The sequence below is a fragment of the Podarcis erhardii genome (genome assembly GCF_964252035.2).
Source record: "Podarcis erhardii genome assembly, chromosome: 9".
Lineage (NCBI taxonomy): Eukaryota > Metazoa > Chordata > Lepidosauria > Squamata > Lacertidae > Podarcis > Podarcis erhardii.
The window spans coordinates 44766349-44788889 of NC_138512.1; the positions used below are offsets into that span (position 1 = coordinate 44766349).

Genomic DNA, 22541 nt, shown 5'->3' on the forward strand with positions numbered 1-22541 from the left:
CATTATTGAGAACAAATCAGGAGGGTATAGTTCATTGCTGCAAGGTAAGAGTGATAGATTTTTCTAAAAGCAATACTTCTGCATATAATTATGAGGAGAAGTACATACATCTTAATCCTTCTATATAATGTAAACAAGTGTGCAGCAACTTATTTCTATTTAATTTTTAATATTCATATAATAAAATTAATTTTGCTGTGTACATTGCTAAGCGATGGTGACCGTAAAATAGAATAAAATGAATGCACATATGGTTTCCTGTATGATTAGCACAACTTCTGTTTTCAGAAAACAGCAGAAATGTTGATTATTATTTTTTTGTAAATTTTTAGGTGGATTTAAAATATGTTAACAGCATTGCAGAAAGCATCAGAAGCCGGTAAGATTTTTATAATATGTCTGTTTATGGCTACTAAAAATAGGTAATATTATGCCATTAAAAATACCGCATCAATAAAAGTTTACTTATCAGTAACATGGATTACTGTAGCATATACTAAACTAGATATTAACACTTACAGCACTAAGGAAGACAGTAAAATAATAGTATTGCAAAGTTTAGCTAAATCCTTTAGTTCTCTCTTTCTCTATGACACTACTTTGCATTTATAATCTTTAAATAAGTGAACTGGAGACTACTTTCCACATAATTTAACTATGCCAGCCCAAAGTACCCTTGTGTGTATACAATACTGAATTCAATTACTTACATTCTATGAAGTAATCAGAAATCTTTACTAGTATCTAGACATTTGGAGTAGCAATTCTTCTACCCTGTTCTAGGTGTCTTTTTGTTTGCTTTCAAAATAAGATCCTACTTTAATGTAATAAAATGTAAAGAGTGCCTTTGTGATGTCAAAGGTATGGAAAATATGGCTTTTAGAAGTTGGTCCCATAGGTTTCCAAGGAGAGATTAGTTGGTTCCTGAGGCTAAAGCGTTCATGTGCAGATGCATATTTGAGGTGTCACAACCCTTCTTCCAGGGCTGCCTAGAGTCTGGCGAACTATATGTTTGCTTCCTGTGCTAATAGGGCTCTCATGCTAGGGGTACTGTGCTGTGCTGTGGGTTGGGGAGGGAGGTCTTGCCTCCAGACTTGCTGAATGGGTTGACTCCCTCTGTTTCCTTGCAGCGTCTGCCTCAGGCGGTGCAAGTGCAAGAGGCGGCACTCTGCCTGCCCCACTGCTTCCACCCACAAGAAGGAGGCCTTCTGGCATATGGCCCTGCTGTTTGTCTTCCCTGGTCCCAGGCGGAGAAGCCAAGCAGCAACGCTTTGAAGAGTGCCCCATCTCCCACCAAGTTGAGAGGCGAGAGTCAAAGAGGGGCAGGAGGCACAAATGCCCAATTCACCTCAGGTGGCAAAACAGGACAGGCCACCCCTGAATGTAGCGGTGGCATATCTCAAGCCACAGAGCAATTGCAACAGAGGATCGCTTTACCCAAGTCTGCAATACACATACACATAATAAAATGTACAAATGTCCTCCCTCAAGCATAAACAAACATGAATAAGCCCTTGATCCTGTATGCAGTTTGTACCTCTAAACAGAAGTTAACCGGATGAGAATACTGTTTTTCTTTTTTTCTTTTCTTAGCTTCCCAAAGGAGGCACTTTCTGGAGTCCTGGAGGTTGTCTCTCCCCCTGCTTCCTATTATCCCAAGCTCTCCAATCTCAAGGCATCGTTAGGGGATTCAAGTGAGAGAGTAAGGTATGAAAGGCGGCGTGTGAGGATTTCAGACAGCACGTTATTAAGCGTTTTAAAAAGAGGGTTGTTTTATTTATTTCAAAGTGAATATCTTGGTTTTAAAGCTTTGTTCCCAAAGCAGCTCTCAGTATCTTGAAACTACAAGGCATGGTTCAGTCAACAAGTGCCACAACTGCAAAGATAAGGTAAATAGTTCACTCCAGGGTGGAGCAGAGTCGGCAGCTGCAGCTTAGAGGAGGCCCCAGAGACCTGCTTGGCCTCTAAGCTCTGCTTGGTCTCTGGAGCATGGGGACAGCACCCTTCCCCACCAGCAGCCCTAGTCTTGGGCCCAATGGCAGCAGCCAACTGACTCCCAAGTAAACCTGAGGGCACCCAGGTGCATCCGTTTCCAGCGGAGACTCACGGAAGGACACCCTCACCGCTCTTTCTGGGGAATCAGTGCAGCCTCCCCACCTGTGGTGGAGTGTAGACTGGCAAGGGTGCTTCTGTCAGCATCATTGAGCACACTCAGATGCTCCCCTCTCCCCAATACCTGTCAATGTTGGCAGCATCCAGCTCCCATTATGACCCCTCCCTTCCCCAGCTGCCGCTACAGGACCATCTTGCCCTGGGGGGAGTAGAGGAGACAGAAGCTTGAGGAATTATCAACATCCAGCCCCCAATGTAGCCCCTGCCTCCTTCAACTGTAACCACAGAGACTTCTTGCCCTGAGGGAAGTGAGAACATATTCTTCCAAGCAAAGAATTTGCATGTTTTCATTTTAATGTAATATTATGATTACATTATTATTATTATTATTATTATTATTATTATTAATGATAGTTATACTCACAAAAATCTTATGCAAACTTTTTTTGAGGTCCGTCTGAAAAGAGGTATATCAGTTACTTAAATAAATAAATTAAAAATGCCTATGAGCCATTACTGCTTTTAGTAAGAGGTAGTCCTGGGAAGAACTGATCAATAAGGCCTAGATCCAGGAGCGCAATAGTTTCTTTCTGGGGAATATGACCCCACCCAGGTGAAGTACTGTATATCCATAAACTTCTTGTCTGAGGTTTACTCAAATAAACTGAATGTTTATTTGTTGTTATTCAGTCTGTTGCTGATTTCAGGCAAATATTTTAAGCTGACATCTTCACACCTTGTTGAAATGGAAAGGAGAAATAAGAGCTGGATGTCACTTGTGTATTGTTGGCAACTCTCTCCAAACCTCCAGACAATCTTTCCTAAAGTTTCATGCAGAAGTAGAAACAATAAATTTCTGCAGAACCCCGCACAGGATAATTACTTATGGTTATTATTCTGTTTGTTTAAAAATGTAAAGCAATTAGTTTGGTTTTCTTTTAAACAAACAAACACAAACAAACAAACAAACAAACAGAAGTCTTCTAACACCACCTTCCAAAACTTCCCAGTAAAGTAGGAGCAGAGTAACTCAGGGCTTCCAACTTGCAGCCTATGTAGATAGTGCAGAAGAAACTCTGGTTGATGTACTGAAAGCTGCTGATAAGTCCCAGGGAAACAACAAAGTTACAGTCCCTGTTGTCACTCTGCCAGTGTAGATTATTAGCCAGGGTCACCAAGGCAGTTTCCATCCTCACTACCATCCAGAAAACTAGATTGAAATACTGTAGTTATAGATAAGAGTTTGCTTGTGTCTGTCTAAAATGAAAGTATAGTATAAAAGTAAGCTCCTCTTTAAAAAAACATAATTTGTTGCCTCTGTTTAGATGGAGAACAAAACAGAATTTGGATTATAGCTTCTTAATGATGTATGCCCAACCAAGGGGAACATTCTATTTACAGGTAGGTTCACATGCTACATAAATTGCTGCACTGATTAAATTAGTTTTTCTTCTGTCCTTTGTAGTTGTGCTACCATTAGCAACATTTTCAAGGCAGTTTAAGGAAATAAACCCTCTTATCTGCAGCTTCCTTTTTTCCTTATGTAAGCTATAAATTTCATTTCTTTTTTTTTAAGGCCAGTGTCCCTGTAAATCAATAAAAGGTTGAGGGAGGTTTAGATAAAATTGTGTCAATATTTTCAGTGCAATCGTTCACAATTTCTGAAGTCCACGAGGGTCCCTTGAGAGACTTTTAGTCATGCCTGGGAACAGATAATGGCTGTACAGGAGCCATAAGAACAGGCAGCCAAATCCCTCTTCACCTGGGGTGAATTGTAATTATTCTCTGTGTCCATTTAGGTCCACATCATCCTGAGATAATTAGGCATTTCCAAAGCTGAAAGCATCTTTGAGAAGCTCTGTTTCAGGAGTTGTTAGAAAGTGCTTTTTATTAACACTCAAGGGAGATGAAATGAAAACATTAAAAACTACAGCAGCTTTTAGCAGCTTGATTCAGAACTCATGCCAGAAAAAAAAGTCAGGAACATTTATTGGGAGTACTGTTTCACTTCAGCAGCACTCTTGGCACCCACAGCTTTTCACAAGATGATGTTTTTATTTGTAGCAATTATATATATATATATATAGAGAGAGAGAGAGAGAGAGAGAGAGAGCAAGCAAGCAAGCAAGCAAGCAAGCAGGTTTTTCATTGAAGAGACAGATCAAGTTGTTAAAGTAAAAAAGAAGCAGTTCCAGTGAGAAAACTATGCAATAAGGCATATCAATTTACCTACTGTTTGATGAGGGAAAATGCTAATGTTTAAACAACCTTTGGCTTCGATTATCCAGTTTCCACATTTGAATCTCCTCAGAAGACATCTTATTATTTCTACTGCGCCAAATTTAAACATCTCGATTCAAGTCGTTAAACAGCATTTCTCATATGTAGTTAATATGTTTTTTACAATCTTTGCTACTTTTTAGTCAGCCTACTAGTGATTCTGACTCTCCACCTTCTCACTCTACTGCTGTGATGCTTATATGTAGTGCTTTTTTTAAAAAAATGTTTAGGGGGTATTCTCATTTTCCTACTCAAATTGAAATACTTCCCCTCAAACTTAGATTCACAAAATGCTTAAGGGTATGTGTACCCCTGCATACCCCCAGAAAAAAAAAATCACTGTTTACATACCACCCAAAGGATTATCCAGTTTTGTGTTCATCCTGCAAACCTATTTCCTAGGATATAGCAGTGCCTCGTCTATGCCTCCATTTCTGCTAATCTGCTATGGAGTACAGAAGTGACTTATATTTATATTGATACCCTGTTGCCATTTCTTTTCCTTTTGCTTATTTCATTTATTTCTCTGGAAGCAACAAAATTACAGTATCTGTAAAGGGTCTCTAGATCTATGGCTGCAATTGAAAAAAAGTTGATTTCTTTTTTCAGCTAGAAGATGATATTATAGCCAAACCATCATATATACAAACAATCAGTGAGTTTGTTGTGCTACAGGACTCAAAGGAGTGGATGTTTCTTGAATTTTCTCAGCTTGGGTTTATTGGTAAGTAAAGTAAAGTAAAGTAAAGTAAAGTAAAGTAAAGTAAAGTAAAGTAAAGTAAAGTAAAGTAAAGTAAAGTAAAGTAAAGTAAAGTAAAGTAAAGTAAAGTAAAGTAAAGTAAAGTAAAGTAAAGTAAAGTAAACCTAGACAGCATCTTAAAAAGTAGAGACATCACCTTGCCAACAAAGGTCCATATAGTAAAAGCTATGGTTTTCCCAGTAGTGATATATGGTAGTGAGAACTGGACCATAAAGAAGGCTGATTGCCGAAGAATTGATGCTTTTGAATTATGGTGCTGGAGGAGACTCTTGAGAGTCCCATGGACCATGGAAGTGTGTGCCTATTATCAGCAACAACTTTGCTCCTGAATTAAGAATGAATTTTTCATTCATTCATGTTAGTAGGCTGAACTGAAGGAGGGGTGTGCTGGAAAAGATGCTCACAAAACCCTTCAGCTACTTCTAAAGTAATACAGGTGGAACAAAAACCTCACTTGAGAATTTAGCCAAACTTCTCCTCCCCTTGGACAATCATTGGATGCAGTTTCTTTTCTTATTAATTTATGGGAAATAGTTGACAGGTTGGAACAAGGAAATGTTGAACACAACGTTATGACAACATAATGATTCATAAACCTATGAGGCAGATCCAAGGAACAATGAGTGGAATTAACCTGTAACGGAACCAAAATAGAGTATCTGTACTGTGCAGGTTTTTAAGTTCTTCCATTAATAAATCACCTTGATCAAACAAAGAAAGCAAAACATGGCCCAAGTGAATTAGCAGGTACTTAGATTACATATAATCTCCAGAACTTGCATTTAGAAACAATGCAAAATACTGCGTAAGCAACTGTTGGAAAAACATCAACTAGTTCTGCATGTTTTGTTCTTCCTTCAGGGTTCATCCTATCTGGTTAAGGCAGTATTACAGATTGTAAGGGGCATTGCTTTTTAACCGTGTATGCTGTTCATTCATAGTTGAATGCTTTCATGCCCCACTTTGATTTTGTTTGAATGCTAAGCATTGAAATCAATGGGACTCAGAAGAGCTTGACTTGGGCTGGATTGTGCCCTAAATCTTTCATGCCCCACTTTGATTTTGTTTGAATGCTAAGCATTGGATTCAATGGGACTCAGAAGAGCTTGACTTGGGCTGGATTGTGCCCTAAATCTTTCATGCCCGCTTTGATTTTGTGTGAATGCTAAGCACTGAAATCAATGGGACTCAGAAGAGCTTGGGCTGGGTTGTGCCCTAAATCTGGCTGCGCTTCATGAAACAATATGAGAACTGAAATATAGCCACCTTCAAAATTTGCACTCATCTGAATTTTGCAGTGCTGTTCTCCAACCAGCCAACATTTACAAAAAAGCATATATTAAGTGGAAGTGTGCATAAAATTCCATACATTAGAAAATATAACATACAAATATCCATTATGTTAGGAGAAAGTGCTTGTAAAAATGTGTACATTAGCCACAGCTGTACGCAAAAATGTGTACATTAGAAGAAATTTGCACCAAAATTCTGATGAATTTTCATGAGGATTCTTTAAAAAAACCCACACAGATTGCAGCAGATATATGAAGAACAGAATTTAAGATGGGGAAAATGAGAAAGTGAGAGAACTAAAATGAACAGATCTTTCCATCCCTACTTGTATCCACTCTGAACTTGAGGCCAGTTGTTGCAGGTCCTGTGGAGTTTACTAGAGCACAATCTGGTTAGATTTATAGGATCATTTGCAGTTTTTGAAGCCTGTGTAGATAGAATGTTTACATGGATTAGACCAATTGTTTGTCCTCTCAACCTTGCCTGCCTTGTTAAAATCTGGCAGAAAAGGATTGACTGGATGGGTCCAGCAAGTGGTACATGCCTTGCTGTGAGAGGGAAAGATGCTCACTACCTTGAGAAAGTAGGTGGTGCCACCCCTCCTGAAGAGGTCATCACTGGACCATGAAGTACTACTACCTAGGGATAGGTGATAAATTCAATTCAGTTAGCATTTAAAGGCGAACGTGCCCAATTCATTCAAGATACAAACTGAAACAAAACCATCCTTCAAAATTTGTACATCTCTAAATTTTGCAGTGTAGTTCTCTGGTCAAATGATATGTACAAAAAATGCATACAATAGCGTAAAGTGTGCATAAAACTGCATATAATCATGGAAACAACATGCACAAATGCATTCTTTTGTGCTTTACTGTGCAGTATGGAAAATTGTGATTTACCTCTCCCTTTTTGAAAACATCATTTTCAGGAAAATTATTCCGATGCAGAGACTTGCCACTGATAGTTGAATTTTTGTTAATGTTCTACAAAGATAAGCCAATTGACTGGCTTCTAGACCACTTACTTTGGGTTAAAGTTTGCAGTCCAGAGAAAGATGCAGTAAGTACTACAATTATTAACAAAAGTAAGTTGCATGGGGTTGGGGCAGATGGGCAAACACTGACAATACAATTACATTTTAGAACAAAAAGAGAAGGAAATTGTTGCTGATTGCTTACACAACTGGAATTTCCAAACAACCATTGGGCAAATGGACAGCATGAGTTCACAATAATTAACTCAACCAAATTCCATAAATTTCAGTGCAATCATGTCACCTCACTATGAAAAAATGCATATTCCATTATTCTGTAAGTTTGAATGTAATATACTGTAACATGACAGAAACAGAAATGATGAACACAATTAAAATACAAAAAAATGCTGTTATGTACAAAATAATTTAATGAATCCAATTTAAGCGGTTGATCATTTGCATTTTATCTGTTGATATTATTGTGGTTTTTAAATTGGTTTTCAATTATGGTTAGTCACCTTAGATATGTTATGGGTATTTTATTTTAAAACCAGTTTATAAGTAACACAGTAAGTTGATACAAGCTAGATTTGTGCACAAGTATTTGCATGTGATATTCCATTAGAATTATACATCTGAGTTTATATATTATTCTGTCATTTTCAAGACCGCTATTGCTTTATATATTTTAATAAGATGTGGTTTGTTTGTTTATTTATTGCTTACATGTAGACCTAGGCTTTTCCTTCATTAAACTCAAGGTATAATACTCTATTTCCCCCCTCATTTAATCCCCACAACAACCCTCTGAAGCAGGTTAGATTGAGAGGTAGTGACTGGCCCAATATTGCCCAGAGAGCTTCATAGCTGAGTGGGAATCTGAACTCTGGTTTCCCAGATCTTAATCCAACACTTAAAGCACTATGCCATACTGAATCCTACTAAAACCATATCTGCTGGAACCATATCTGCTGGAATATTGGACCTAATTTTGAAGTTGATCAGTTGAGTTGATCTGTAATTAAACAGTTAATCCTACATTTTAAAAAATCTTACTCTTTCCCTTATTCATTGTTAGCACATAAATACCAAACCTGAATTGAGTTTGTGTGTAGTCTTTTTCAACAAATACCTTTAAAGTTAACTAGAAGCCTACAACCAAAGAATTGGGTGGTTAGTTTAAATTGATATATGTATGATATTTCTTTCATGTTTATCCCATCCCACCCCTGGCTACTGTGTCTTAGCTCTGATTGCTTCCTTAGGGTTGCAGCACTTCCAGTAAAACAGGTTTTAGGCACTGTGACATTTCTTCAGAGCCCCTCTCCCACTAGTCTCTACTTGCTTCAGTTCCTTGTCTCATCTACATGTTGAGTGAAGACATCCCTGTCCCCCTCTTAAGTGTGAACACTGTGCAAATGCAGCAAGCAACACAAGCAGAGGGACAATGACCTTGCTGAGTTGGTAATGTGAGAACACCCCCCCCCCAAATAAGCAGTTCAGCATCACAAGCATAACAAAGTATAGGTGGTTTGTTCACCTGTGAAGGAATATATTTGCAACAGAAAGTTATAAATATATAGAGAAACTGAAATGCAGCTGAATGTGGTTGCCTCCTGTTGTTGTTTTACATGAAATGGTTTCGTTTTCAGAGACACTGTGAACGGCAAAAGACCTATTTGCGCATCCGTTATAGGCCATCTCTCTTTCAGCATGTGGGAATTCATTCTTCTTTGGCTGGGAAAATACAGAAATTGAAGGTAAGTTCTATTAGTCATTTGCTTCTTTCTCAACATCACGGTGTCAATAATGTAGAAATACAACCGTCACCGAGTTCAAAGAGAAGGCAAATAAAGTGCTAGAGACATTGTGGAAGCACTGCACAGAGGCCAAGACTAGTCCCCTGCCCTGCATGGTGTCTGCTAGCAAAACAAATCACAGTCCCAATTGCCATTAGTGATTGGGTGATTATTCATAGTGGGAGTGCTCAAGAATGCAAGTACACCTGCTTGGATGTTACCTCACCCCTCTTTAGCTTACAGCTGAAGAATGTGGGGCTTGCCAGCTCCTTGACCCCCAGCTGCAAGTGACAGCTCTATGCAGCCAAGAAGTAGCCTTACAGGGTATTTTCAGAGCTACACAGAGCTGACATTTTCAGCAGGGGATTATGGGTCTGGCCCAACAATCAATAGCTGCATGTGTTTTATAGTTTGAGAGTTTGCTCTGAACTAGCTGCCCTAGCCTTCTGTCTCTCCCACCCATTGTCCTGCCTTGCCCAAGGTAAGAATTATTTTCCGGAGGAAGTGGGGTAGATGAAATTGGTAGGGAGGGTAGGGAGGAATTTTGCTACTCAAGTGTTCAAGATTTTGACTTTCCTGTGGCAGCACCACAACCATGGAACACCCTCCCTAGAGGGTGTTGTACACTGCCTGGGAATCCATCTAGATGAAAGATGGTTTGGAAATTTAAAAAAATATATATAATTGAATGGTTGATTGTTCAACCTGAGAAGCTCAATTAATTTTAGGGCTAAGCAGCTGAGTGCAGTTTGCCCGTCCCTAATGGCCGTAGACCTATGGGTCACTGTTTCCTCTTTAGAGATGAATGAATACCTCTTGTTTTTATACCCCACCCTGCAAAGTGGCTGAGATTTTGGGCTCGTCTGCATGCTGGCAAAGTTTCTTTCCAAAATTGGTGCATAAAATGTAAAGATTTGTTTAGATGATCTATGTATGTGTAACATGCACGGAATGGGAGTGAGATCATAGCAGCAGGTTTCGTTCTCAGGGCTGGCCCAAAACATTTTGCTTCTTGAGTTGGAGCACCACATTTGTCCAAAGTCGAGGTGCATAATAATCAAGAGTGGCTATGTTATTTTGGAACTGGAGGCAAAAAAATCTCACATGCACCTCCTCTTTTGGAACAAAATTACAACAATAAATTAAGTAACTTGGAATTAGCTGCTCTTTCATACTCCCCAAATCAGCTGCCCGAGGTAGCCATCTCACTTTGCCAGATGGTAGGGTTGGCTCTGCAACACTCAGCGTAACTTTTTTCAGTTAGGCTGTGGTAGCACATTCCATTCCACTGCGAGAGCCATCCAAAGGTGGGTGCTTGTACACCTGCCCAGTCTGCTAACTGTTGATGGGCAGCTCTAAGGCTTCTGCTCTGTCTTCTTATGGTTCTATATTTTTATAACAGATTTGCACCAGGTGTTCATTCAGATAGAAAACTATCCAGACAGCCTTTCAAATAAAGGACTGTCCCATATGAAACAGGACATGCGGCTTTCTTTCTGCGCCTGAGGTTCACCATCGCAGTCTACTAAATGCATGTACAGTGGTACCTCAGGTTACATACACTTCAGGTTACATACGCTTCAGGTTACAGACTCCACTAACCCAGAAATAGTACCTTGGTTTAAGAACTTTGCTTCAGGATGAGAACAGAAATTGCACAGCGGCAGCACAGCGGTGGCAGGAGGCCCCATTAGCTAAAGTGGTGCTTCAGGTTAAGAACAGTTTCAGGTTAAGAACGGACCTCCGGAATGAATTAAGTACTTAACCCGAGGTATCACTGTATGTTGATACCTGGATCTTACTCCTCTCCTACATGAATACCCTATTCTTGCACTGGTTGTTTGAAAAGAGTTATAGTTTATACCTCATCAATGACTGCCACTGATTTTATTTGCAAAATGTTCAGTGATGCATCCATGACTATAATTTACAGCACATTTAAAGTATAAAGATTATGGTTTGTCTTTGCCATTCATTTTGTTGACAACTTTATATAAAAATATACATTTATGTCTTACAGGATAGAGATTTCGGCAAAAATCCATTACTTACAGCACATGTCAACCCAGCTGCAGAAGTGACTACAAGTCTAAAAGTATTCCAGCACTTTACCCTAGAAAAAGCTTATAAAGGCATAGAATTTTTCTGGGCTTTTGCTCCTGTGGCTGGAGATTATATTCTGTTCAGCTTTTGGCAGCCAATAAAAATAGAAAGGTAGGTATTATGATGTAGGAACATTTCCTCCAATTTATTTCTCATCCAAATTGCCCTCTCCAAGCTCTTTAATCTCTCCCATGGGTGAAAAAGCTGGACATTGGGATGGGGGATAAATTCAGCTCAGTTTGCATTTACAGTCTAATCTACCTGTTCTGCATTTCCCGAAACAATATGCAAACCAAGACACACTCATCCCTTGAAATTTGCATTTTTCTGAATTTTGCAATGAATTTATTGAACCAAATAATGAGTAAAAAAATACATATTGTAGGTAAAGTGTGCATAATGATGCATTTACTAGTGAAAACCAGATAGTGAAAGCCAGATGGGCGGGGTATAAATAATAATAAAAAAGAAAAGAAGATAATATACAAAAAATCATTGTATTAGTTGGAGTTGCTTGCAAAATGTGTATATTATGCAAAAAATGCATTGAAATGTTTCTATTAGGAGAAATTTGCACTCCAATGTTGATACACTTTCATGAGGATTAAAACAAAATTTAAAAAACAAGCTGATGTGGAAATGTGGAGAACTGAACTTAAGTCTGAGAACCTGAAATTGACTCATTCAACCATCCCTATTTGAGAAGAACATCTTTGATGGAGAAAGAAGTAGGCACTGTAGCCCATCACTCCTCTGATTGAATTTACAGCTCTCTGTACCCTATTTGTAATTTTAAAGAAGAATACGATGCATTGGCAGAGTGTTATCTGCCATGAATTTCACCCTCAGTCTGTTTATGCTCTTTCTTCCATCTGTAAAATATTCCCAGAGAACATTAAATGGAAGACCTGTCATAAAATAACTATAAGTTAAATATTTAATGCATTATTAAATTTGCCCCAATAATGTGTTTTGCAGGTACCTTTTTAAAAGCGGAAATGCCGAACATCCAGGAGATATAATAGTTGATGCTACTGTAGAAGTTTTACCCAATGCTGTAAGTATCTCAGTTCTCACATAGATATAAAGCATTTCAAATCTTATTATTAATATTAGGGAGAAGTCTTGCTCTTTTCGTAATATTCCTGGCCAGCAGTCATAACCTGTCAGGATGTTACCATCTCAACCTCATACAGGACAGTTTTGTCAAAATTCTGCTCAGAGATAAGCATCTCTCCAGTTTTATCTCATCCAGGCACTGCTTCTGATCTGACTTCAGCATGTGGTGGCAGAATGTGTTTGATTGCCTTGGCCTTTGGCAGCACTGCAGAAGTCAACTTTGACTGAAAACCATGGCTGCCATAGTGCAAAATAATAATTTAAAAAGTCAATCTGTTACTGGAACAGAGAGCAGTCTTTGAGGACCAGTAGTATATGTCTTACAGGCGCAGGCACTTATATTTTAATAAATTCTCTTCTATATATTGGTATATTGCTCTGATAGCACCTTGTGTGTTTGATCAGCTAAAAAAAAGGTGTGTGTGTGGGGGGGGAGAAACGGAAGTTGGGCCTGCCTTGTAAAATTTTCTCCTGCAGATCTTTTGACTAGCAATCTTTTACAGTGGTACCTCGGGTTAAGTACTTAATTTGTTCCAGAGGTCCGTTCTTAACCTGAAACTGTTCTTAACCTGAAGCACCACTTTAGCTAATGGGGCCTCCTGCTGCCGCCATGCCGCCAGAGCACGATTTCTGTTCTCATCCTGAAGCAAAGTTCTTAACCCGATGTACTATTTCTGGGTTAGCGGGGTCTGTAACCTGAAGCGTATGCAACCTGAAGCGTATATAACCCAAGGTACCACTGTATTTGTTGTAACCCAGGGATGGGGGACCTGTGACCCTGCAGATGCTGTTGGACTCCAACTTGGGGAAGAGCCATAGCTCAGTGATAAAGCGCTTGCCTTGCAAGCAGAAGGTTCCTGGTTCAACCCCTGATGGCATCTCCAGGCAGGGTTGGGAGATACTCCTGCCTGAAATCCTGGAGAGGCAAATAAAAGTCCGTGTAGACACTATTGAGCTAGATGGACCACTTGCTGCTTCCTACATTCCTAACTCCTGTCAGCCTCAAGTAGCATGACCAATGCTCAGGGATGATGGGAGTGGTGGCCCAGAAATGTTTGGAAGACCACATGTTGCCTATACTGTTGTAGTCAACTGAGGTAATTGGCCCATGAAGTGCTCAGTGGTTCTGTTGCTTTGTACACAACTGAGAACCCAGCTTGTGCAACATATTGCAAATTGATAGGCAATTTACTGACGGTTGCCAGAAATGTACTCACCAGAGCTTGGAAGAAAAGCAAATCTCTGGGTTTAGTACATTTGAAACAATAGTGAACATACTGGCATAGTGCTTTGAAACAATAGTGAACATACTGGCATAGTAGAAATGAATATGGGAAGGTAAGCTGTCAGCCAAAACTTTTATGCAACGAAGAATCCCTTGATTCATTATTGGAATACCATTGATTTCTCTGATTTGAAACTTGTCCTTAAACATGTAAAAACTGAGAGAAGGAAAATACTGAAAAGAGTATGTGACAGTATATAGTGAATAACTTTGCCCAGGGAAAGTTAAAATATGTTAACAGCATACATAGTTGTTACAAACGAATTTAAAACTGGAATTGATTAGTTGGATATCATGGGTTATCACATGGTTAGCACTATTGGCTGGAGAGATTTGCAAAAGGGAAATGTGCACAATAAGGCTCGTCTTTCCTCTTGGAAAACTAGTTAGGATTTTCTTTCTTTTTATTTGTTACAGGAGATAGACATACAGTCTGCAGGAGGCAATTCAGGGAATTTTAAAATCGTAAAAACTCAGGATGGATATTTTCAAATAGGTAAAAAATATATATCTTCTAAGATGGTTTCAGCTTGGTTTTTATATTCTTCTAAACTGCAGCACAGCTTAAAGTTTTGCAATAATTTAGGGGGTGGGATCCAAAAGTTGTACTCCTTTCATGACAACGTTGCATGAGAAAGTTGAAATCATTTATTTTAATACCGATTAGAATGTGATTGTGTTTATGTAGCCAAAACCACATGACCCCATTCAATAAAGAGGTATTAGCAGCTGGGAGGTAGGGCTAAGGGTGGACACCAAAAACAGCCCACCAGAGCAGGAAGAAGAAATGGGGGAAAGACATGGAGATAAGGAAGAAGGGAAGGAAGGAGGGAGGGAAGGAAGGAAGGAAGGAAGGAAGGAAGGAAGGAAGGAAGGAAAGAAAGAAAGAAAGAAAGAAAGAAAGAAAGAAAGAAAGAAAGAAAGAAAGAAAGAAAGAAAGGAGGGACGGACGGACAGGGTATATAAAAGGTTGGATGTCTCAAGAAAGCAACACAACACAAGAGAGAAGAAAGGGGTAGCAAGATTGTGTTAGTGTTGGAACATTGGAGGGGCTTGATGTATGATTGGTACTGCCCTGCCACCCAGTGACTGCATGGCAGAGACAGAATTTCAGCTCACTTTTTGCATAGCCAACTCTGGTCTGCCTGACAAAGTCATGTCAAGTGTGCATTATTGTGCAAGCGTGCACATCGCTTCAGTCTGACTTCTAACCTTAATGGTCTGTTCTCCTATCAGTGTCCTTAGCATGTCTGGCTGTAGGCTGCACCTATGGTAAAGAACATTGTCTTATCAAAGAAAGGGTGTGGCCTCATCCCAGCCTGTATGGGGGACTGAAAATTGCATCTAGTTGTGACTTTGCCTTCGTCGAAAGAGATTGTGGCAGCATAAATTAGGGGTATCTGATTTTCTCTGATACCTGCTCCACCCTGTAACCTTCTGTTCTGTGTCTAATATCATTCTGTTCTGGAAGGTCCCTCCACCCTCAAGAGTAGCTTTGCTGAGGAGCAGGGATGCAAAGAGCCCACTTGGGTTGAGGGGATTGTTGAAACTTGGATGTCCCAATTGTTGAAAATTGCATGCGCCAAAGCACTTTCCACAAAGGCAAAGCCACCATTGGCTACAACCTAGAGCAAGGAAATAACACCTTTTTACAAACTGCTATGCAGGATCATGAATTGGAAACAAAAGTCACAGGTTTTCATTGCACAGTTTTAACATCACAAAGATATGCACCAAGGTTTTAATATGATAGCATACCCACTTCAGTGCCCACTTCAGTGATGTCTCATTGAGACGTAAAAAAAAAATCAATATTCATTTATTTAACTTTGTACCTTATTTGATGTAATATAAAATAAGATTTTTATTTTTTTATTTTTTACTATTCTGGGAAAATAGGTTTATTACAACGTATACCAAAAATAATGTTTTCATTCACATATAGGCACATTCAAAAATGGAATAGCAGATGGCATCGTCAACCCAAGCTTAGGAAATATAAAAGCTCTTCGTTTATCCATCCATTCTAGTTCTGCTACGTGGTTGTTACTGAATGAGGTAAGCATGTAGGAATAAAGAACTAGTCAAAAGATAATTAACAGAGTACTCCTAACCTCAGATCTGTTGGTTGGAAGGGGTTAAGGTAGAGCAGAAATACCCCTCTGCCAGGGGAGAGGAGCTCTGATGACGAGGCATCTGTGCCTGCAAACCCTCAGTACAACTACAGATAATTCAGCATTTATAATTTACTGTCAGTGGTGTTTCCACAGTTGGTAGGCTCTGAAATGGGGCATTCTAGGGACAGTGTCGTGTCAGAGGCAGCCTAGGGATCATGAGATCCAAAGACCCTCAATTCCCCCAAGAAACCCAGGATTGTGCCCATTAACTGTGCAAACATGGAGGTGGCATAGGTTTCTTTGAACTGCTCATATTGAGCAGGGATTGAAGAGACAAAAGTAAAGTCCCTGTTGCTGGGTACATAGAGGGGAGGAGCAGCTGGGACTCTGCAGGTAGGTTGCATCACCCCACCTGCTGAAGGCCTTGAAAACCCAGCTATTCAGCAAGGAACTGCACAGGGCAGCCCATTGACAGCAATTGAAAGAGTCTGAAGCCATCACAGCAGCCATGGGTATAGCCAAGGGGGGGGCATGGAGAGGAAGCTTACCCCCCTAAATCCATAAAAATACATAGCAAACTGAGGTTCTGTGCCCCCTAACAAAAGCCTGCCCCCCCAAATCCTGGCTACGCCCATGCAGCCATCTCTTCCTAATTGAACATAGTTCATTCCCCCCACCTGCACCAATCAAAACCAATGGAGTGGATTCAGCAAATGAAAAAGTGGTATGAAGAAAAGAAAAAACATCACCACCAAACAGCATAAGCCATCACAGCTTTGGAAATAGCATAACATCTGCCAGTTCAGTTCCCTCCCATCTACCCTACTTAGAATTGCTCTTTAAGCACTCTCATATGTAAGTCCAAGCGCAATGGCCTTTTATGTCGTGTAGGGGAAGAGCCTTTGCAATTAATGAGTTTAGAAGTGTGGAGACATTTTAGAATTTTCCTGTTTTCCCATTCAGTAACATTCTGAATTTGTAAATGGAAGATTTCATAAAAGGGAGATGGTTGTGTGCTTTCCATTTTAAAAAATTCCATATGCCATATAGCTGGAAAATGACTTCCAAAGCACTTCCAAAGCTTTGTCTTTACTGTTAATTCTTCTGGTAGTGTGTTTTTTTGGCAACATCTTCAGACAGAATTGTTAATACTGATTAGTCTGTAAAATTTGACATTTTCCTACCTACAGAATATCTTACTGAGAGATTTGGAGGAAACAACTGCAAATTATGTAAAGATATTATAAGCAAACAAACCAAGATAAATGTTTTCAGTATTCCATAAATGTTGACAAATTCTCATTTCTTTTTATGTAGATATTCATAAAGATGCAGTGGGAAGAGAATAAGAAAGAAACACTTCTTTGAAAATATGGAAATCTTGAATGCTACATGGAAACAAGGCCATCTAGTGGCAGCAGCAAAACTGTCAACTATAAAATGTAATCTCCTTCCTAATACAGTGTAGTAGGAGAGGGGATAATGTTACTTTAAATCTCATTAAATCTTATTTTTTTTTTGAAATACTGATAATATATTACCAACAGACCCTTTGTAAATAAAAATACTTTCAATAGCTTAAACAAATAAGGATGCAGTCCTGTCCACACATTCTAGGGTATAAAAACCCATAGGATTGCACTGTAAATACCACATGTTAATTTATTGTACAGTAGATTAGCAATACACCTTTTTTAAAAAACAAAACAAAACATAGTTGTATTGCCAAAACTACATACCTTTAAAGTCCTATTACAGCAGGGTTTTTTAAAATCTTTATTTATTTGATCCCATTTTTCCCTAACCAGTTGCTCAGGTAACGGAACTGGAATTCTTTAACTTTATCTTCACAGCAGCCCTTTGAGGTAAGAGATGCAGTGACGCAAAGCAACCCAGTTTCCTTCATAACTAAAGCCCTCCCAAATGGACTGTGTGATGTGGAAGTTTCATAATCAGATCTCCCCCCAAAATATTTTTTTCATAACAGCAGTCACATCTGGGGAGGGGGGCACTCAAAGACCGATTGAAGCAGCAGTCCTGGGAGAGGGCTTTTCAGCTTTTTCCTCTCTGCTGTTTTCCTAATTTGAATTGCCTGAAAGGAGCAACTGTTTACCTCACAAAGGGCTCAGGTGGGGGAAAGTAAATTATCAGATTACTATGTAAAGTGCTCCTTTTTCCATGCAAAATGCCCTTTCCCCTTGTTTCCCATCACCAAGCTTTTCCCTCCTGAGCTCTGTGCATGCACAACCTAAGGCAATGTAGCCCCATGCTATATCATCTGAGTAACAATTTACTTGTTGATGTTGGTGTGGTGTGATAGGGTGCTGAGTTACATCTATCTTATGTTCTATCAGGGCGGTAGGGGTGTGGCTGCTGTCAACATGGGACAGCTTTTTCCAATATATTTTCCACACCTAATGCAAGTCAGTGGGAAGGAAATTTCCTGTGCCCAATCAGGGGCTGGAGTGTGGCCTTGCTTGGGGGGTGGGAGTGGGGCATAGGATTTGTCATCAGTGTGCACTTCTCCTATATCCCATCCACATCTTAACCCTGTTTAGTGTTGCTCAATGCCAGGGCTTCCCGGAATAAAACACTGATGATCTGCAATTTGATTGTGAATGAGGGAGCAGGTTTGGCATGTATAACTGAGACCTTGGGATGATGGGCTAGACCCTATGCTTGCCCAGCTGTGTCCGCCTGGGTTCTTGGTGCAGCACCATTCTAGATGAGAGAGGGTGAGGCAGCACATGGAAGTTTTAATTGTCCATAAGAATTCAATCACCTTCACCAGCAGACTGATCCACAGGATGGTTCGTGGTGTTGTGCCTACAGAACTAGGATGTTGCTAGTGTGCCCTCCACCGTGCTGCTCTACAACTTCCCTAACCAAGTTGGCAGCAGAAGCCTCGGGTGCAGTGTTGGAGAACCCCTTCAAAATAGCGTTTGGGGTTTTCAGTATCCATGCCGAAGCTGCCTCATATGGGCTGGCTTGGGGCTTTGTTGTCTCCATGTCAACCATGGAGCTGTCTCAGTACATCAATGCCCCAACCTATGTGGCTGGACATGCCCTCGGTCTTGTCATTGTCATAGAGCGGATTAGTAATATTTTGCTGATTGGAAGGCCCACTGTGAGTCTCTTGTCATGGACAGACCATTCTCTAGTGAATGCAGAGCTGAATGCAGCTATTGGGCTGAATGCAGCTATTCTGCCAGGGTGAGGGACCCACTGAGTTGGTCTACCTTTGGAAACTGATGGAGTCCTAAATGCTCTGGAAGATTTTCCAGCTGACATGACTGGTGGTCCCATCAAGTTTTTTGCCTCACTGATTACAGTGGACGCTCAGGTTGCGAACGTGAGCAACCCGCAGTGTTCACAACCAGCAGCACCATGTCTGCACACGCACGGGTCACGATTTGGCACTTCTGTGCAAAGCACGATTTAGTGTTTCTGTGCATGCGCGAGCGCCGAAACCCAGATGTAACCCATTCTGGTACTTCCGAGTTTGGTGTGGTGCGCAACCCGAAAACGCGCAACCTGAAGCGTCTGTAACCCGAGGTATGACTGTACTTGGATCCGTTCCAGTTTGGCTTCAGGCTTGGTCATGGCACCAAAACTGCCTTGGTCACTCTAGTTGATTAGATTTGTTAGGAAAGAGATGGGGGGAGGGCAAATGTGACCCTCCTCGTTCTCCTTGATCTCTTGACAGCTGTCAATACTGCTGATTATGGTATTCTTCTGGAGCCTTTTAGGAAGATGGAGGTTGGGGGCACTGTGTTTCAGTGGTTCCACTCCTACCTCCAGGGCCATTTCTGGAAAGTCATGGAAGACTACTGTTCAGTGTCCTGGGATTGTCCTGTCATGCTCTGCAGGGTTCCATCTTATACCCTATGCCAATTCACATTTATATGAAGCCTCTAGGAGCAGGGGATTGGAATGAAGTGTCATCAGTAGGCGGAACCATCCAGTTCGCTCTCTCTCTGTTCCATCTGAATCTGAAGGCAGTGGTGGGCTGCATTTGGCCAGTAAACTGAAGCTGAATCCTGAAAAGACAGATCTTATCTAATCCCCATTTTTAAAATAGCTGCACTGGTTGCCAGTTCATTTCTGGGCCCAATTCAAGGTGCTCATGTTAGTCTTTAAATAACTCAGGCCCCAACTACCCAAAAGGCCTCCTCCTCTCCTGCATACTCTCTCAAGTGTTAATATCAGCAGAAGGGATCCTCTTGGTTGTTCTACCACCCTCAGAAACGCAGGTGGCAGCAGCCCAGGACAGGGTATTCTCTGTGGCAGCCCCAGTGGCGTAGCGTGGGGGGTGCAGGGGGGGCGGGCCGCACCGGGCGCAACATCTGGGGGTTAGGGTTAGGGGGCGCAAATTACTTGCCTTGCCCCGGGTGCTGACAACCCATGCTACGCCACTGGGCAGCCCCTAAGCTGTGGAACTCCCTTGCCACAGAGGTGCACCTGGTACTTTCATTTCGCATTTTTGGTGAATACTGATGACAAGCTTTTTTACCCTGGCTTTTGACAGCCGGTATATATGTATATTTGGTCTCATCCTTTTTCTGTGACTGAAAGTTGTTCTAAATTTTCTTTAATATTGTGTTTTAATTGCTGTAACCCATCCTGTAACCTTAGGGTGGGTAATAAATTTACGATGATTATTAAGATCATTACTGGTAGAACAGCTCTACTGGCCAAGTGTTCCACCACTGTAGTTGTCTTGCCAGCAATGCACCTGGTATTGCACTGGTGCCCTGGTTTTTCTGCCAAATCCTAAAGGTCCTCAGCCAACATAATTCCAGTATAGGATTGCCCCCTCTGAAGTTTCCTTTTTTTAAAAGTTTGAATACCTTGATGTTTTTATTTCAAATGAAGATTCACTAGAACTTTTGTATTTTCACTGTAGTTGCATACGATATGGCAAAAGACGAAATCATTCACTCTTGTGCCTTGCATCTATGCTGAATCATATGTCCACGACTCAGAAAAGTTTTAAAATAAAATGAAAAACTGAAGAAATTCTGTAAAAACAACAACACACACACCACAACCAAGTGCCTTTATAGTCTGCAATGTGTTTAATTCAACTCTGAATATATTACTCAGGAATAACTTTTTATACAGTACAGATGCAAAACTTAGCATAGTTATCACCTCATAAACGGTCCTTTGTGTCAGATTGGTGGGCAGGATTTTCCAAGGCAACTAACCAATTTTTTAAAAACAACAACAGTTGCTTAACACTGAATCAACAAGAGATTAATAAAACATTAAAATCAGATAGCCACAAATAAAGACTAAACAAGACACATAGCAAAAATAATCAGGAAAATTGTCCATTAAATTTGAGGAGCCTGATCCAGCTCCCACCCCACCCCTGCCACCGCCAAGTCCACAGATTATGGCAGTGGTGACAAAAGAAAAAGTGGATAGAATAATGGGGCTGGCACCTTGATTGGGATACAAATTCTCCCCTCCCTGGTCATCAAATGATCATTTGATTAGTAGAGGATGCAGTTACCCCTTTAGCTGTTCTTCACTGATCAGTTAAGAAGGGAGGCTGTGTGCTTGCCTATTTGTGTCCTGTGTGTGTGTGTGTGCACATGAGAGTGTCAGATGACCACATTGACTTTGGCCCACCTTCACTACTGGCATTTGGTCCCCTGAGAGTTGGCCAAGGGTAAATGCAGCCATCCATCCAAAAAAAATTAAATACCCCTATAATAAAATTACAGAAGAATAAAACTTATTTCATCTGATAACAAAGTTGGTGCCAGTCAGGTGTCCCTAGGCAGAGGATCCTACAGCTCAGAGACCTCATTGTACAACAGGGTGTTGTGTTTTCTTGCAAACCAGCTCCCCTGGGCAGTGGCTCTGTGCACCTTCCCATTAACTTTGCATCCAGTATATTCTCACTGTTGGTTTGGGAAGTGGTATACACACAACATTAGCCACAATCCGTATCTGCCCTGTAGTGTTTGTTTTTTTAAAAAAATGAAATACCGTGTTTTGATGTGTTTCCCCCCCAAACCAGTTTCAATTTGAATTGAGAAAAATAAACTGCCTGCATTTTAAGTCTGTGCCTTAGGATTTCATAAGCTGTCACCAGCATTTTTTAGACTTCTAGTCTCCTCCTCCCATCTCCAGGAAAAGGCATCCTTGCAGGAGAGTTTGAGGATAGCATATTTTAAACATAGAGTAAGGTACCCCCATTCTCTTGGGCTCGTGGGTCCATCTAGCTGCCCTTAAACCCACTCGATAATGTTCCAGAACTGTTATGCATTTGGGGTTATCATGCCCAACTATCTGGTTATTCAGAGTTTAGAAAAGCTTTAAAGAGAAATGGCAGCTCATAAGGTAAAAAAAAAAAAAAAAAAAAGTTAAAACTTTTCTAGTAAGATGTACAGTGTTGTTACTGTGTTGAGCTGTAAGGATGAGAGTTTTCTAGAAAATTTTGAACTGGAAATAAGCATTTGAAAATGTTCAGTTTGCACTGGATATAATTTAGTATGTTTATTTTACATGTATCTATTAAGCACAGCTAAAAACTTTGAAACTGCCAAGTTTGCATAATATTGTATTTGCATTTGGCATCCATTCATTGTTTCCAATGAACTTATGAAACGGAAATTTGGCTGTGAAAAAAATAAAGCACAGAGGGTAGAATTTCATTCCACATCCCTGTGAATTGGTA

At 40.3% G+C, this 22541-nt stretch overlaps 1 protein-coding gene across 2 annotated transcripts in view; it reads left to right on the forward strand.

Moving 5' to 3' along the window:
• MGAT4D (MGAT4 family member D) overlaps window positions 1-17365 on the forward strand; it is a 40336-nt gene extending 22971 nt beyond the window's left edge. Inside the window, exons 6-16 of one of the 2 annotated variants that reach the window (XM_081876123.1) lie at window positions 333-379; window positions 1594-1707; window positions 3438-3513; window positions 5002-5116; window positions 7377-7507; window positions 9077-9184; window positions 11244-11437; window positions 12305-12383; window positions 14121-14226; window positions 15676-15788; window positions 17165-17365. In XM_081876123.1, coding sequence (XP_081732249.1) covers window positions 333-379; window positions 1594-1707; window positions 3438-3513; window positions 5002-5116; window positions 7377-7507; window positions 9077-9184; window positions 11244-11437; window positions 12305-12383; window positions 14121-14226; window positions 15676-15788; window positions 17165-17215 — 1134 coding nt within the window. In that variant the 3' untranslated portion in view covers window positions 17216-17365. The remainder of the gene's footprint in view (window positions 1-332; window positions 380-1593; window positions 1708-3437; window positions 3514-5001; window positions 5117-7376; window positions 7508-9076; window positions 9185-11243; window positions 11438-12304; window positions 12384-14120; window positions 14227-15675; window positions 15789-17164) is intronic. The other variant, XM_081876124.1, reaches the window with a different exon arrangement.
• The last annotated feature ends 5176 nt before the right edge of the window (window positions 17366-22541 follow it).